Source organism: Prinia subflava, chromosome 9, assembly GCF_021018805.1.
Source record: "Prinia subflava isolate CZ2003 ecotype Zambia chromosome 9, Cam_Psub_1.2, whole genome shotgun sequence".
Taxonomy (NCBI): domain Eukaryota; kingdom Metazoa; phylum Chordata; class Aves; order Passeriformes; family Cisticolidae; genus Prinia; species Prinia subflava.
The window spans coordinates 13,888,421-13,905,655 of NC_086255.1; the positions used below are offsets into that span (position 1 = coordinate 13,888,421).

The 17,235-nt window shown below is 57.8% G+C and overlaps 1 protein-coding gene across 1 annotated transcript; it reads left to right on the top strand.

The window, feature by feature from the left end:
- Positions 1 to 3,574: 3,574 nt before the first annotated feature.
- R3HCC1L (R3H domain and coiled-coil containing 1 like) lies at positions 3,575 to 16,457 on the top strand. Its single transcript, XM_063406432.1, has 8 exons — positions 3,575 to 3,587; positions 4,533 to 4,898; positions 9,934 to 11,507; positions 15,033 to 15,208; positions 15,313 to 15,383; positions 15,497 to 15,592; positions 15,751 to 15,891; positions 16,057 to 16,457. Exons 1-8 carry the CDS (start codon positions 3,575 to 3,577, stop codon positions 16,110 to 16,112), a joined length of 2,493 nt encoding a protein of 830 aa, XP_063262502.1. The 3' UTR covers positions 16,113 to 16,457.
- Positions 16,458 to 17,235: the final 778 nt, after the last annotated feature.

Sequence of the window (17,235 nt, forward strand, 5' to 3'; positions counted from 1 at the left end):
TTCCTCACATGTTTCCTGTGTCCTTGGCAGCAGCAGGGTGTGAATGCAGGACCCCAGATACTGCTCACCCAGGGAGGTCTCCAGGGGTGCCCAGCCCCTGCCCTGGGACCCCCAACCCTGCAGCTCTCTCACAGCCTAGCCCCTGCCTCTGCACAGCCTCCCTGGACCTCGCATGGTCCCCGGCCTCTCCTGTCACCATGCACAGTGCCCTCGGGTCCCCGCTTGGACTCTTCCTGTCGCCGGGACATCATTAGAAATGTTAATTATTTAGTATCACTAAAAGCCCTTTTTGCTGCATTGCTGTTCTCTGCCTGCCTCTCTGCCCCGTGCTGCCTGTAACCCGATCCGCCTGTGCTTGCCTCCTGCCTCGCAGTCGCTGTCCCTGCTTTCCCTCCTGCCTGCTGGGACACAGGGTGGGGGAGTGAGACCCTTCCACCACCCCCCTGCACAGGACACGGCCCTATGGGACGAGCTGGACTTGTCCCCACGGGATCCCAGAGCCATGTCTGGTATGGAGATGCACCGGTTGCAGCATCCCCAGGGACTGCCCTGTCCCATGCCAGGAGAGGGGGCAGGAAGACAGAGGAAGGACCTGCCTGATGCTGGGATGGAGCCAGGAACCATTAGCTCTTCTCAGCCAAGGACAATGATGCCCCTCCCCAGAAGCACTGGGATGGGGCTCCCTGGGCAAGGGGTATCAGCAGGGTGGAGGCATCAGGCTGCTGCAGCCCTCCCAGGCAGCATCCCTGGCTGGGAAAGAGCCAACAGGCTGAGGCAGAAACTGGGGTGCTGCTTGCAGCCAGCTGGGGCTGGCAGGACACACTGCAGGCAGCCAGCTGCTTCAGAGAAGCCCTGCAGCTGCAAGGAGGCAGAGGAATGCCCAGCCTGCACAGCTCAGCCTCCTCTGCCAGGGCTCCTGAAAGATTTATCAGCTCCAAGTGGATCCCATTGATGAATCAATTAAAGCTTATCAAAATTCCTTCCCATTGGGCAGGGCTGGCACTGGATGCAGCAGCTCTGCCACAGCCAGTGCTGGGTGAGACCGAGAGTTGCTTGAGTTGCAACATCCCTGAACAGTGCTGGGCAGAAATCACCTCCTGGCAGCATCTGTGCCTGCTAGAGCCAGGCACGGTGCCCTGATACCTTCTAGGGACTGTGGCAGAATGGGCCATGACAGAATGGGCTGTGACACCAGCAATGGGAGCCAACTCGAGTCAATATAAAACCTGGATCCCTCACAAGAGGCCTTTCCTTTGTATTTCCTCCACCTCCAAAAGGAGCCAGGATCGAGGTTAGCAAGCTTCCCAGCCCTGGTGCTGTCACCCCTGCTGCTGCACCGTCCTGCTCAGAGTGCTGGAAAGCAAGGCAGTGGCGGAAAGGAGATTACAGCGATAGCTGTGGGAGAGACGCTGGGGGATGGCTCCCGCAGGAGCGCAGGGAGGAGCACCCAGGCCGCTCCTGGAGCGGTATTGATTCCTGCAGCACAAGCACTGCCTTCTGGGCCTATTCATTGTCGATGTGCAGGAGAACAAGGAGCAAGAGAACCTGGCTCCCCCCTCCACAGGCAGCCCACACTCCTAGGGGCCGTACCACTTCCCTGCCCGCCAGCCGCTGGCAGCACCAGTGTCTGCCCGCACACCGCCTGCTTCCCTGCATTACACAGCACTGTCACGAGCTGCTGAGTCCCCAGGTGTTTCGTGCAATAATGCAAAGCAGATCTAACCCACCCCAGCCCCAAGCTCTCTGCAGTCCTGTCCCCATAGGCTGAGCATGTTCCCTGGCCAGGCATGGGGGAGAGAGCCAGGACTGTGGGTGCTCTGCATGCCCCGGGCAAGATGGAGCTGACAGGCAATTCCCCTGTTGTTCCTTGCTGTTCCCCAGAGCTTTTCTCTGCCAAAAGCACTCTGTAAGGATTTGCTCTGCAGCAATAAATCAGAGGGATGCTCATACAAGCACGGGCCAGCCCAGTGCTCCCTGGGACCAGGGTGCAGCAAGGTGCTTGAGGCAATGCTCAGCCCCAGGAGGTTCATTCATTTCCTGTCTGCCCACAGCTTCGTGGAGTTCCAGGTGGCAGTTCTTTGAATTCCTTGGGTTGTCTGGGTCATTTAGGACTAGAGCAGAGCAATTGAGGGCCCCTCTGCACTCATGTGTGGTTCCAGAGGTTCCCCAGGACTTCCTGGGGTCTGACATGGATGCAACAATCTTGGTTGTGGATAAGGTGGTTCCCTGTCCCTGGACCATGCCTGGTTGTCCATGTTCCTCCTGCTCAAACCCTGGCAAGGAGCCAGGGAGGAGCAGCCAAAATCCCTGCCTCTCTGACATCCCATGAGTATGTTGAGCTAGCAAGTTCTCAGATCCCTGAGAGCCCCAGGAGCCATAGGAGTTGACAGGCTCTCTGGTGGCTGGGAAGGGGCTCCAGGGCTCACAGAGTAAAGGCTGGTCAGGGAGAGCTGAGGTTGCCCCATGCTGTCCTTCCCATCCCAAGGGCCAGGGCTCAAGCCAGACTATGCTGTGCAAGCAGGACATGGATGCAGAGCTCACTTGAGATCAGTCTTAGACCTGGGGCTGCCGACAGCTCCTTTCTCTCCCGCACTGCTCCTTTCAGCCTGTGCCTCCCCATGGCCCCAGCTGATGCAGCTGCAGATAAGCAGACAAGGAGAGCCAGGCAGCAACTCCCGGCTTGCTCTGCTGTCCCCTGGGAGGCACAGACATGGCAGCTTTAGATCAAGACTGTTCAGAAGCAAGAACAATCCCAGCTATCAGCAGAGAGCGGCTGGCTGGTTCCCGGCATTCACTCCTTCTGGGTACACAGCACGGGCAGTGGGATTTTGGACTGAGGTACTGGGAACACTGATGCAGAGCCATGGGACACTGCAGCTCCCACCAGCACTGGGCTCAGTTCCTGGGGCAAGGCCGGGCTGGGGACAGCAACAGTTGATCCCGTGTCCCAAAACTGGGAGCAGTGGGACCCCAGTGCTCTACACAGAACTAGAGTCAGCCTTTAGGGTATGGGATCTCCATGCCTGGGAAGACTCCCAGGACACCTCACATCAATCAGCCCAGGAGAAGCTGAGCCATGGTCAAGGCAAACCCTACAGTACTGTTCTGGGGTAGCTCAGGGAGCAGTTCAGGTGGGATGCTCTGTCCCATCTGCCCTTTCCTGGGGAGCATGGGGGTGTTAGTGGTGCAATGGGTCTCTGTCCCCATGGGTGGCAGTCTGGAGGGCACCACCATGTCCTTTGAGGGAAGCAGGAGCACAGACACAGTGGCTGAGGCTGGAGAGGACACGAGATTATGTTCTAGTGGACAAAAAGAAGGGGGTCCTTCTGCAGCCCGCACCTTGAAGCGTTTGGACTGTTTTACTGCTGCCATGGAAACTGCTGTGGAGCATCATTCTGTTGCACTGGCCAGGGTGACCAGGCCATGGCAGTTCCCAGCCTTACTTGTGCTCTCACACCTGGATTTACAGTGTAGGAGAGGCTGGATGCTGCCTGCCAGTCACCATCCTTGGATCACCCCGGGGCTGTGATAGGATGGGGGCATCCCTGGGTAGGGCACCCAAGAAATAGAAGGGATGCAGAAACCAGGTAAGTGCTGGCAGGGGCTGCCTGGTGCCATTCGCAGACAAACCCAGCTCCCACGTGGCCAGGGGCTCCACGCTGCTTGGCCTCCCACAAACATAAATCATTTTCTAATTTATAACATGAATAATTGATTTTGCCTCCATAGCTGGCGATAAATCTCCTGGGCGCACATGCATAAGAAAATAATAATAATGAAAGCGATCAGGATCTGCTGCCATCGATTACCTGTGAGAGAGAACATGGTCCCTTGTCTGCCACATGAGGCTGGGATAGGGGTTGCTCCCCAGGGGATGCTACAGGGCCCTGCCTGATATGAGCTTTCCTCGCCCTGCGCAGGGGCACCTGTCTGAGGTGGGTGACTGGACCTATCCTATCTGGGGCTGTACTGGGACCCACACTGGGCAGTCAGGAAGGCCCGAGTATGTCATGGTGTCCCAGACCTCAGGCATCAGCGGTCTCAACCTGGTGACTGCACCTGAGGATGGATAGGGAGCCTGGCGCAGCCCCACTCGCGGATGCCGCGTGCGATGATGCCTCAGTGGCACCTCGCCAGGGTGGCCGTGACCGGCCCCTGTTCCCTCGGCAGTTTCACAGTCTGGGGGAGCTGCAGAAGCACTCTGGCTCCTGGCTGCCCCGTCCGGCACGGGCAGGCAGCGTGCACGCCATGGGACAGTCCTCTTCCCCGGGTCACCTCTTCCCCGTACCCACACCGTGAGGCTGGCCGGGAAAGAGCTGGCTGGAAATCGCATCGGAGAGCTTCGGCTCAGCAGGAAGGAGGTCCTGGAGCTGGGAGCGGGCAGAGACCCGCTGCCCATCGGCCAAACTAACCAGGGCGGCCGCACCAGCTTGCCCAAAGCCTTGGCGGCGAGGTGTCCCCATGTCTGCCCGCCCCGTCGCAGCGAGCACCACGGCTCCCGCCCGGTGGGTGACACTGCACGGTAACGGGAGCCTACGGCGGCCTCAGCGGGGCTCTCCCTCTGTCCACCACCGTCCCAGCCACCGAGCCTCCTTCCTGCGGCTGCCGGGCGGTGCCGGGGAAGGACGGCCCGCTTGGGCCCCGTGGCCGCCCGTGGCGCCGTGCGGAGCTCGGTGCGCGGCGGCGGCGGCCCGTGTGCCCCCGGCCGCGGGGGAGGAGCGGCGGCCGGGGCGCGGGGCGGGGCGGGCACTACCGCTCCCGCAGCACAGCTCCCGCACGGCACGTTCCGCACTACGGGTTCCGCACTACAGGTCCCGGCGCTCCCCTCGGCGGGGCGGGCTCGGCGCGGCGGAAGCGGCGGCGGGCGCGGAGCGACGGGGGACCCGGCGCGGCCACTGGTAACGGCGGCGGCCTGGCGGGCGGCGCGGCCCGGCACGGCACGGCCCGGCACGGCGGGGCGCTCGGTACCGGGGCACAGCGGCCAGGGGTGCGCACCCTGCCCGGTGCCGGCGCTGCCCCGCGCTCCCTGATCCTGCTGTTCCAGCCGTGATCCTTCTCCCTGTCCCAGCCCTGTCCCCCATCCCTTCTCCCTGTCCTGCCCCCACTCCCTGTCCCAGCCCTGATCCCCAGCAGAAGTCCCACCTCCCCCGTCCGCTGGCAGGCAATCCCCGGGATACTGGGATATATGGCACACTGCAGACCCCGTAACTCTCGGCACTGTACGGAGTCACAGGACGATAAGTCAGCCCTTGGGTGCAGGGGAGTTACACGGACTCCTGGGTGCTCGGTGCTCCAGTCTGCCATGCTTTGTAAAACAAGTGTCTGGTGCTCACAGGTGCTGGACACTTTTTCATGGCTGCTTGCAGGCCCCTGGCATCCTCGTCTACCCTTCACACCACCTGCAAGGTTCTGTGTGCTGCCTGCTGTGCGGCTTTCACAGCCCTAGAGTGGCCCATGGCACGGTGCTGGTGATGAGATGTGCCTCTTGCACATTTTGGGCTGGTCACCCCAGTCATTTGCTTTCTGGTGTAAGTGCACTGTAGGGCTCTGGGCCTTGCTTTTCAGGCTGCTCTTGCTCCCCAAGTAGCTACTTTGGGTTATTTTACCTTCATTTTCCCAGGCTGGGTCTTGCTTTGTTTCCTGCTTACATTTCTTGGATCCTTTCAACAGTGTTTTGGACAGTGTTTGCAACAGCTTGCTGTTCTGTATCATCTGCCAGTTTAATGACAATTCATTATACAAGTAAAAGTTTGAGAGATGGTGTAAAATGAGACCCTGAAGTTCAGCTAAGTTGTCTCTTGCTTACCTCATCAAAAAGCTTTGCCCAGCGAGTCTTCTGAAATAACTCCTCTGGGCAAACCGGTGTCCATCATTCATTGTGTTGGTATGCAGGCTCCTTTAACTGCCAGTTTTGTTCTGCACTAGGGTTAGGAACAGTGTTTATCCAGTTCTCAGTTCTGGTTTTGTTGTCCTTTCTTGCAGAGAAAATCAGTGCCTTGTTTGCTCTACCCCTTACCAGGGCCCTGGTTTCTTCTCGGCACTGTGTGTCAGCAGGTTAATAGGTTCATCTCCACACTGGCCAGGCTGGCCAGGTGACTGTGTCTGTGTGGACATGCTGTTTTTGCTTTTCCTGCAGCTGTTTTTGCAAGGCCTCTGCCTCATTTGCATTTTTCTGTTTAAAAACAGTGATTTTTCCCTTTTGAGTCATCTTTATTTTTGAGCCATCATTAATTTTCTCTCCCTCCTTGTTTATTAATAGACCTTTTCACTTTTGTGCTGATTCTGCCTGGGTATATTTGTAAAGTCCTTTGTATTCCCCTTAGCATTCTGGCTGTTAACTTCTGCTGGCTTGTTGTCCCTTCCTTCTCCCCTGCCCCCTCTGCAGCTGTGAGGGGACACTATTGACTTACAAATCATCTTCCTGTCTGGAAGACATGTGCCCCTTCTCTTGTTCCAGGTATCTTCTAAGAACATCTATTCCAGGTGTCTCCTAAGAGTATTCCAAGTGAAAGGCACGATTGAAATCTCTCTCAGTGCCTTTGACGCTTTTGCCACCTCCTCACATAGCCAGTGTTTGCCGTGGCTGCTGGAGAGCTCTTTCTCCTGGCACAGGGGACAGGACGTCTTAAAACCCGTGGGGCTGCAGGCAGGAGTTGGATGGAATGCAGCTCTTCGCTCCTTGAGTGCTTTGCTTTGCTGTGCACCACTGGCTGTGTTGTTGCCTTTGCTCTGTCCCCACCAGGTGTCCAGGTCCTTTCTTGGCCCCGTTGCCCGCTTATGAGCCAGGTGGCCTGGGCTGGAGCTCTGCTGAGAGCAGGGGAGGTGCAGGGTAACCAAAACCTCTGACAGTCCTTGTCCGGGCCGCCAGAGGCTGGTGTTGTGCAGTTGGTAAGTGTGCCATGGCACGTGCCTGGCATGGGATGAGTCCTGCGAATGGCAGGTTCCCCAGTGGAGCTGTTTAGAATCTCCTTGTTACCTGCCTTTTTATTAATCTTGTTATTGTAGTTATTTTTTCCCCCTTCAAAGAGCCCAATCTGCTGCAGGCTGTAAAGAGTGACATTGTGGTGTGCGAGCTGCATGCCAAGGCTGTGTGAGGTCCCCCAAGGCTCCTGGTCCCCCAGTATTGCCATGCCTGTTCACTGTCAAGGCTTTAAGGTTATCTGCTCTATCGATGGGAATATGGATTGAGTGGAATTAAAAACCTCAAAGGCTAAAAATACAGCTCCGTGCTAGGAAGTGTGGCAGCCTGCTGAGAGGGTGCTGTGTGGCACTGAGACTTCTCCAGGTACTGGCATGTTCCACATGAGCACCACAGCCCAGCATCCGTGCTTGTTCCCAGATTCCCTGTGCAGGACTGTGGCTGGCTTGCTTTTGTTTGTGGGGTTCTTCCCTGGACGGGACAGGGAGAAAATGCTGCCCATGTGTGCTGCAGATGTTCGCTAGAGGAGAAACACAGCCTGGCACATGGCTGGGCAGCTCGCTGAGACCTCACAAACACGTACCATGAGCACAAGCTGCCCATGGGCAGGGTGTTCCTGGGGACAGTGTGAGAGGAGCCTGTGCCTTCAGGGAGCTCTGGCTGCCTCCTGGCTGGTGATCCAGCATCCTCCTGGCCATGCTGAACTATGTTGTGCTGGGCTGGTGGACTTTACATGCCAGACAGCTGGGCAGCACTCCCATCACCACTTTTACCATGATACCACGGCCTTTCCCTGCTTGGTGCCAGAGTGCTGAGTTGTTTTGCTTGACAGGTCCATAAAACAGGACAGCATCTGGGGCAGCATAGGCCTTTTTGGAGTTGCACTGCCCATTGCTGCCTGTCTTTGTGGGGCAAACTTGGTCCCAGACTCTGGGAGCGGCAGGGTTGCCCTGCCTAGCGTAGTGTGAATGAGATCCAAAGCCAGGGCCATTGCTCTGCCTCCTGGAGCATGAAATCAGTCGGTGCCGACCCGTGGCTGTGGCATCGATGGAGTGTGTAATAGGCTGGGGGCAGGAGCTGTGCTGCCCTGTGGGGAAAAAAACAAGGCACTGCGGCATCCCTGCCAGTGTGGGTCATCTACCACCTTGCTGTGCTTCTTCCCAGGCTGCAGGAAGCGGCTCTTCCCCAGCAGTGTGTGGCAGGCAGAGGCAAAGCTGTGCAGGGAGAGGATGCTCCCAGCACCAGCCGTCTGGCTAATGCTGCACCATCTGCTTTGGAGGGTGAGGCAAGGTGAATGGCGAGCTTTCGAGGAGCCCATAAATCCTAGGTGCAAAGGCTCTTGGAGGTGATATGGGATGTGGATGGAGCAGTGCTGCTTCTGGTTGCTCCCTGTGCTGGAAATTGTCAGGAAGGAGAGCCTGGGGAGATCACTGACCCCCACAAGACATTCAGCGATGAGCCTTGGAACTCTGGGCTTGGCTGGGAAAAGTCCTTTAGCAGAACATGCTTCAGTGCAGTTGGAAGCTATCTGTGGTTGGAAATGGTGGTGAGGAGGGGGCTTCCAGTGCCCCCTCCCCTCTGGTACTCGGGCTGCCACTCGGTGAGAAAATGTATAATGCCTCAGTGTTGAAAAATGACTAATCCAGTCCTTGGAAGGTTTGTAGGATACATTCCTTTCTTGCGGTCGATAAAGATAAAGGGGATCGTTCTGCCAGCAAAATTAGTGTATCAAAGAGGGGGGAAAAATGACAAGAGCTACGGAGATAGAAAAATGATTGGGGCAGCCCTTGGATGATGCTCAGCATCACCACGGCGCCCGTACCACAGCATGAGGTTCAGGCACGGGCATTGTGGTCATGTTAGGGGTACTTCCCTGCTGGACTCTTCCAGTGGTTTTGAGAGCCATGGGAGACTCGTCCATCACGCCAAGGCAATGGTCTGTCCATCCATCAGGAAGAGGGGATGATGCCATGTGGCACGGGCAGCTCCAGCCACTTTCCAGCCAGTGGTTGGCCTCCCCTCGCCTTCCTGGCACCACTGCTGGCTGTTGGTGAGGGGCCACAGCGAGCGTTCGCGCCTTGGTCGGGGGCTGTGTGGAGGGGAGGCTAATGTACCGGAGGTGCCTCGGAAATGAGAGCCTTGGATGGGTTCCTGGCCCTATTGATCTGCCGGCAGTTTTTGCATCCTGACATTCATAATCTCGGTCGGCGCTGATGGTCCAGATTAATGTGCCCAAGGGCTGTCCATCCGTCACTTCACATTAATTACTGAAGAGGTGTTTTTCCAGTGATTTACCTGACAGCGGCCTGTGATGAATCCCCCTAAACAGAGTGGGCAGTGATTAATCATGGGGCCCCAGCCCAGCCCCACTCTGCCTTTCCCTCAACCACAGCGCAGCCCCCCGCACCATCCGTCTCCATAAACCCTGTCTGATGCATATTTATAGGGGCAGGGGGGCTGGCCACTTGCAGCGTGCCTGTTTCTGCCAAAGATGATGAAAAATAAATCTCTGTTGGGACGGGGCAGCAGGTGAGCAGGGCTGCAGCATGCCACGGGGCTGTGCCAGGGTATCTCTGCGCTGGGGTTCGCTTTCTGCTGCTCTGTGGCTGCCTCAGGCTTCTCTGTGGTTTTTGATGCCTGAGTAGTGCACGGTCCCGGTGTTCTGCTTCAGCTGTGGACACTGGTCCCTTGGGCTTGAAGGTCCCAGGTAGCAGCTGCCGGAGTGGGGAGATGCCTCAGTGATTCTGTCAGGATTTCCCTGCCTCCCCCAAGCCAGATGCACCCCACCAAAGGCTGTAGGGCTGTGGAGTGCTCCGGGCCCCAAACCGTGTGTGCAGGGACCTGTGGGGCGGTGTTGGGGCTCCACTATCCATCACTGTGTGCCGGCTGCTGAGGGAGCAAGGGTGGGTGCGGGGACCCTGACTGAGTGACCTGGGCAGGGCTGCCTGCTGTGCCCTGGGCTGTGGGGCTGTGGGGCTGCGGGCAGGACAGTGACACTGTTCTCTCCTCGGCAGGCAGAGGTGGCACCATGCAGCAGGAGGCGGAGGGCAGCCGGGCGCGCCGCAGGAAGCCCGACATGGCCCTCTACGTGCCCAAAGCGCGCCGGGAGCGAGAGGCGCTGGCGGCAGGTGACACACGGGCTGGGCACTGCCAGGAGCCTGGGAACCACTGTCAGGGACCTGGAAACCACCGTCAGGAGCCTGGAAACCACCGCCGGGAGCCCGGGAACCACCGCCGGGAACCTGGAAACCACCGTCAGGGACCTGGAAACCACCGTCAGGAGCCTAGGAACCATCATCGGGACTCTGGGAACCATCACCGGGAGCCCGGGAACCATTACCTGGTGCAGGACTCCGGCTGGGCCAGTGGGGAGGGGCAGAGGCCAAGCCCCCGTGCCAAAACACAGGCAAGCAGAGCGGCAAGGAGGGAGAACAAGGTGGATGTCAACCCAAAGGAGCTGCGGACAGCCTCTGCCAGGCACAGCCATAGGACGAGAGGCAGCTGCCCTATTGCACTGGAAAGCCTGGAGGCATCACCCAGCATGTGTGAGCCATGCTCAGATCCAGCTGTTGCTCAGCCTGGGGACAGGCAGGACAAAGCATCTCATGAAGAATCCAGAGAGCTCAGCCACGGCCACAGGATGATAAGGAGTGAGCCTGACCCTCCATCCCCACTGAGTGCCCAGACTGGGGCTGTGGAGGCTACCCCTGAGCCTGGGGATGACCCCACTGGCCCAACACCTGCTGATAGCCCTACACTGGTTTGTCAGACAGGCCTGAGTGGCGTGTTGGAGCACTTGGGGGACAGCACCCTAGATCCAGATTTGGACCTCTCCCAAAGCCTGGGAGAGGCTGTCCTGCAGTCAGCAGGGGTGGGCAGCCAAGGCAGGGTGCCCCAGCTGGTGGAGGAGACAGTGGATCCAAAAGCCGAGGAGGAGGAGAGATCTCTCCTGGCAGAGCAGAGCAAGAGTTGTGCCACTGGGGTACCGGAGGAAGAGGAGACGTGGGGAGGCAGGGCCGTGCTTCCTGGGGAGAGCACCTTGTCTGCACCAGGAGCCAGCTGTGAACCTGTGTTCCTAAGGGGTCGCATGGGTGATGTTCCCGTACCCCCAGCGGGGAGCATTCCACAGCAGGGCATGGGCAGCCCATCCCAGCTCCTGCCTGTTGTGGAGGAGAGCACTGCTGGTGCTGGGGATCCCAGTGGGGAGGGTGGCCTGGTGCCTGCTGTAGAGGAGGCAGTTAGCACTTCTGCCTGCACAGATAGCAGTGCTGAGGCTGAGAGCAGCCCGTGGGAGGGAGCACCTCTGGAAAGCTGTGAGCCCCCACCACCCCTAGAGCTGCTGTGCCATGGCATGGAGGGGATCTCGCCTGCGTCCTGGGCCGAGGAGCTGGCAGGGCCAGATAAGGATGTGGGCTCACTGCAGAAACACCAGGAGGCTGAGAAAGAAGAGGAAAGTCTCCACAGCAGCTCCCCAAAAGAAGGACAGACCAGTGCCATTGCTGAAACCCTGAGCCAGAGTGCTGAGGAGAGCTGGGATGTGCTGTTCAACGATGATGGGGACTGCCTGGACCCACGCCTGCTGGAGGAGGTACTTCCTGCAAGCCAGTGTTTGTGGGGGTTTGCAGGGATGGTGACTGGTGCCTGCTGGGGTGTGGGGGATGACTGTTCCTGTGTTCTCTGGGGTGAGTGCATGGGATGAGTGGCCTCCACCAAGGGCATAGTGAGCCTGACTGGCTGTGCTGCCTGCTCTTACAGCCAGCCTTCCCCTGTGGTGCCAAAACACCTTGGATCTCCATTCCCCCCCATCTGTCCCAACCCATCCTGCATTGCTGGTAAAGGCTGGGGTGATTGTCCCTCTGTAGTACATAAAGTGTGCCCAGTAAAACCTGCTGAAGTGCTGTAACTATGACTGCACCCTCGTGAAACCAGGGCCGGTGTTAAAGAAATGGGCTGAGATGTATGGGATCCCATTGAAACAGCAATGGCTATGGCTGGAAGCTATGGCTTCTTAATCAGCTGTGGCTCATTGCCATTCTGTCCTGCACACATGCTGCTGAATTTACTACAGTTGGCTGCTTAGTGCCAGGACCCACATTGTTTTGCTGCCATTCACGAGGCAAGCTTGGCTCCTGCAGCAAGGCTGCATATCCCTTATTGCATTTTAAATCAGTAATGTCAAACTGGTAATTTTCCAAATGACATCCATGTACCTGAAGAAACAAACAACGTTAATATTGTTACATTCAGCGTCTGGCTGGAAGCAGGGTGTGAAGTGCTGGGTGTGCCTTGATAACAGCATCTGTGAAGGGATCAGATTAACTCAAGAGTACTCTTCCTGAGGGGCACAGATCCCACCTTGACTGCAAGGCCTTGCTTGGATTGATGTGTCCTCTTGGAGCCTGGCATGCTGAGATGGTGGGACACCGAGGGCTCACATTTGGGGGGATGTGGAAGGGCATTGGGCATTCCCATCCTTGCCTGGCTGTGCTCCCCTGAGCCACTGTCTCCCACCCTCCAGACCAGAGATCGTGGTGAGTGCTGGTGTGGGGAGGACAGCACTGCTGCTCTGTACCAGGTACAGGTGGTACAGCCCCACTGGCTTTCTGTGGGCTGATGCTGTGGGCATGGATTCATCCTCAGGGGAGGAAGGTCAGGGAGGATCCCCGTTGTGGTGCGCCCATGGGATGCTGTGGGCAAGGTTGTGCTGTGCAGTACAGGTTCTCACTCCAAGGAGTATCTGCATTGGCTCCCCTATGCACAAGCTCTGAGATAAGTTTGAGCTTCCCAGGGAACTTCCCAAAATGGTGAAAAAGAACCTGAAATAGTGATTTATCAAAAGTTGCCATGTTTCTCTCCTGCAGATTTTCACATGGTGCCTCATGCTTCCTGAGGCCTCTGAGCTCCCAGCAGGTGGATGTAGTTTTTTGGGGAGGGCACAGGCTTTCGAGAAGATGGAGCTGGTGTTAATTAACAAAAAGAACAAGAAAATTAGCAACATCTTCCTTGTAACTGAATCCTTATGCAATGCAGATAACTGGCAGAGAGCAAGATTTATGACGTTCTGTGTGGAGAAGAGATTTCTGATAGCGGATGGCTCTTTAATCTGGCAGGAAAAAAACACCATAGTGAGCACCATGGCCTGGAAGCTGAAACCAGACAAATTCAGAGTAGAAATCAGTTTGAACACAGAGTAATTAAGCACTGCAACTGTTTCCTTGCAGGCTCTGTGGGCTCTGTCAGGCAGTGTGGCGTGGCAGCGGCCGCGGTGCATGTGGTGTGCCTGGGGCTGTGGTGTGAGCGAGCAGCCACTGACCCCTCTGACCTGCTCTGGCAGGAGTGTGCTTTTAGAGAGCAGTGAGATGTGGTGGACAGGCTTCATTTTCCCTGTCATCTGTCTGTCCATCCATCAGCACAGCCTCCCCAGGATGCCTGCCAGGGCTGGGGACCGCGCCGTGGCTCCCACTGCCCGCCCTGCCCCTCGGCTGGGAGCTGCTGGCACCCTGTGTGCCAGGCTGGCAGCACAGGGGCACCTGTTGAGCTGTGCCTGAGCCCTGCTGCCAGACGGCTCCTGTCCTGCCTCCCTGCCACACTTGGTGATTTGTGAAGGTCAAGGACTGCTCTGGCACGCTGTGCTCCTGCTCTCTAATCATGTTCCCAGCCTGGCACTACCTGAGTGCTCTGCTCCCTCAAGCAGCACCGCAGCTTTATCCTGTCTGGGAATGGCTCCTTGCTTCCCCCGAGCAGGCGCAGGGTGCCTGATGGGTGTGCTGCCCTGCATGGGAGTGATGGCAGGGCAGGAGGCTCTGCTGGCAGGGCTGGCTTGTCCCGTGAGCTCCATAACTCAGCCCTACCCTCCGCTGCCATCCAGCCGCTATGGCAGCACCCCTCACCTGCCGTGAATCCATCTTCCCCATAAAATTGTTGGAATGAGCACTTTTTATCGACTGAGCTGGCTGGGATTTATGGACTCTGAGCTTGCAGTCGTGGTGTGCTCTGCTATGATCGCTTAGGGGATCGGGGTGGGAACCTGCCTGAGTTATGTACCCATTTCTTGGCATCATGCCATCCCCACGCTCCAGGGCGAATGGGAGCTGTCAGTGGCTTTGGACTGCCCCTGGCCTGGTGTCTCAGCTGAAGCAGGGCAGTGAATCCCCTTGGCCACTGGCACGGCGTGGTTTGGAAAGCAAGGATTCAGCAAGCGATGCAGGGTGGCCCACTGGGAAGAACATGGTGCAGGGTGACCAACTAGCACTGGCAATGCTGTGGGACAGAGGGAAGTAGGAGCTGGCTGCACCCCTGTGTTGTGGCAAAGGGGGGCTGCTGCCTGTGTTTTAAAATAAAAGTCGAAAAATGTGCAAGGTAGAAAAGCACTACAGCCATCATCTTTTAGGGCTGGGGAAAGTGCCCTACTGTGAGGTACTAAAGGTGCACAAACCATTTTATCAAGAAGAAGACTGAGAAGGGACTTGATTAACATTAGTTAGTGCTGTGATGGGAAGGAGACCAGGGACTGAGGGTTCTTTAATCCAGCAGAGAGGCAGAACAAGAACTGCCGTCTGGAAAGTAAAGTCAGACAAATTCAAGTGAGAAATAAAATGTAAATTTTTAGGTACACAGGTGATTAACCAGCAGAACTTGCTCCTCAGTGGAGCACTGTCTTTTTCATCTTGGCATCTGGGTTGCTGATAGGCTGCTCCAGTGCATGTGCTGCAGCCAGGGTGTGCTGCATGTGGCAGAGACATCAATCTTTCCTCCTGGCATTACTATCCTGCTCCTTGTTCTTCCCCAAAGGTATTTCAGGTCACCACATCACTGTGGAAGGAGGGGTGTGCTTGGAGATGCTTGTGCTGTTTCACCCTTTCCATTCCTACCGTGTCCCTGACCTGGCTGCAGAGCGTGGCAAGTGAAGGCATGCTGGTAATAGGAAAAGCAAGTGCATGGTGTGAGAACCCTGGTTGATAACACCTAATTCTCAATGCCATGAGTCCATCTGCAGTGCTGGGGTGAGCTGCAGGGACCTGGATGACTTTCTGGGGAGCACTTGCCATGAATTGGGAATGGCTGAGAGGCAGGTGGGCATGGGTGGCTCAATGCTGTGCCTCTCCTGCTGCAGCTCTTAGGGGGTGAGAAGCACCAGGAGAGCCGGCAGTCACCCCGCTTCAACTACTATGGGGCCGAAGCTGCTGCGCCAGACATCAGCGATGATGAGCTGCCCCACGTCATCGAGATCTACGATTTCCCCTCAGATTTCCGCACCGAGGATCTGATGCGTGTCTTCTGCAGCTATCAGTGAGTCTGCCAGCACTCTGCCCCTGGTGCTGGGGTTCCCTGCCTGGGCTCTGCTCCAGCCCATCAGCTGTCGATGCCTCGCTGACCTTCCCACTCTTTGGCAGGAAAAAAGGCTTTGATATTAAGTGGGTGGATGATACGCACGCCCTGGGCATCTTCTCCAGCCCCATAGCAGGTACTGCTCCTGGTTCAGCTGGGGATGGGCAGAGAGGAGGCATCAGTCTCCAGCAGCCAGATCCTGGGCATGGGGCTGACTTTGCACGTGGACGTGCTGCTCTCTTCCTGCAGCACGAGATGCCCTCAGCACCAAGCACCTGATGGTGAAGACGCGCCCACTGTCCCAGGGCACTCGCGCCTCTAAAGCCAAAGCCAGGGCATATGCTGGTGAGTGGTGCTGCCCTGTGCCAGCTTGTGCCATCGTGCTTGTGCTGCAACATCATCCTGATCACTGGGGATGGACGGGGCAGCCAGCACGGCTCCACAGCTGTGCTGGCTGCCCTGTCTCTCCCAGAATACCCCACTAATGTGCCCCATCTTCACAGAGTACTTGCAGCCAGCCAAGGAACGCCCTGAAACATCAGCTGTCCTGGCCAGGCGGCTGGTGATTGGTGCCCTGGGGGTACGGAGCAAGCAGACACCAGCCCAGAGAGATGCTGAGCGAAAGAAGCTGCAAGAAGCTCAAGGTGAGCTTTGGATGCCTGGAGGGGCTACAGTATAGGGGGGCCTTTCTCATGCATGGTGCTTCTCACAGGGTGCTGGGTGAGAGGGGAATGCACCGGGGTGGACTCCAGCCACCTCCACAGGGAAGTGAGATGGTAGGGTTGTGGCATTGTCTCTTGCCTCTGCAGAAAGGAAGCGCCTGGAGAACAAGCAGCGGGAGGATGCCTGGGAGGGCCGGGACTGAGCCAGGAGGCTGCACTTTCAGCCCATGTCCCTCTCTGCAGGCAGGCAGAGCACTCTGTGTCTCCGAGCTGGGACAGGTTCTGCACTGTGTCTGAAAGCACTGTGCTGCTCCACCGAAAGGGCTGAGCAGCACGCGGGCTGGTTGGTGCTGTGGGAATGCTGTTGCTGTCAGGCAGCACTGCCCGCCCTGCCCAGGGCAGAACCCCCAAGGCTGCCAGCCACAGCAGGAGCAACAGCAGGATGCAGGGAGCTCAGCAGAGAGCATGGGGGACTGTGTGGGCCGGCCCTGGCCACCTTGCGGGGCCTCGTGAGTGAGAGTTTCTGTCCTTTATTTTGCTAATAAATGCCATTTATTTTATTTGCTTGCCTGGCTCCCCGTTCCCTTCATACCGGGGGAGGGTGTGTGTGCTGGGGGCGGCTGCGCATGGTCGGCCCTGCTGTGGGGATGTCCACCCCTCCCAGGTGCAGGGTGTCCCCAGCGGCTGTGGGGGATGTGCAGACAGGAGGGATCGGGCAGGACGGCAGGCAGGAATGTGCTGGCAGAGACCCTGTTTACTTCCGCGGAGCAGCTGCAGCCCTGAACAGCAGGGCCCTTGTCAGAGCATGGGCAGGGCCATGTTCCTGGCCCCACACGGGGCTGTGATGTGGCCACGCTGCCGGCCATGGCAGGCTGGGGGCTTCCTGCCCTGCCCCAGGCGGAGGCTGGCACCTGGGACCTGCCTTTGGCTCTGCTTTGCATCACCTCAGCACCTGAAAAACAGCCCTATGTTCCCCAGAGCTCCCACCCTGTAGCTCTGCAGGCTCTGAGGTTTTGGAGCCTTTCACAGGAGGTGAGGATGGGGATGCTTTTCTGCCACCGCTGCCAGCAGTTTGCATGCCTTTGGGCACTGAAGAGCTCCTGTGCCTGCCCGGTGTCCCCTGGCTGTCCCCCAGCTTGGCAGCAGTGGAGCTGGTCATGACCCGGCGGTGGTGGCTGCCTGCCCCTGCGCCGTCCGGCAGCGCTGCCAGCTGGGAGCCATCTCGGCTGCCGTTCCCGGATGCTCGTGGCTTGGCCAGTGGAAATTTCAGGGCGCAAAGCTGCTCTCATGTGGAAAACATCTTCCCCGCCACCCGGCATCCCTCAA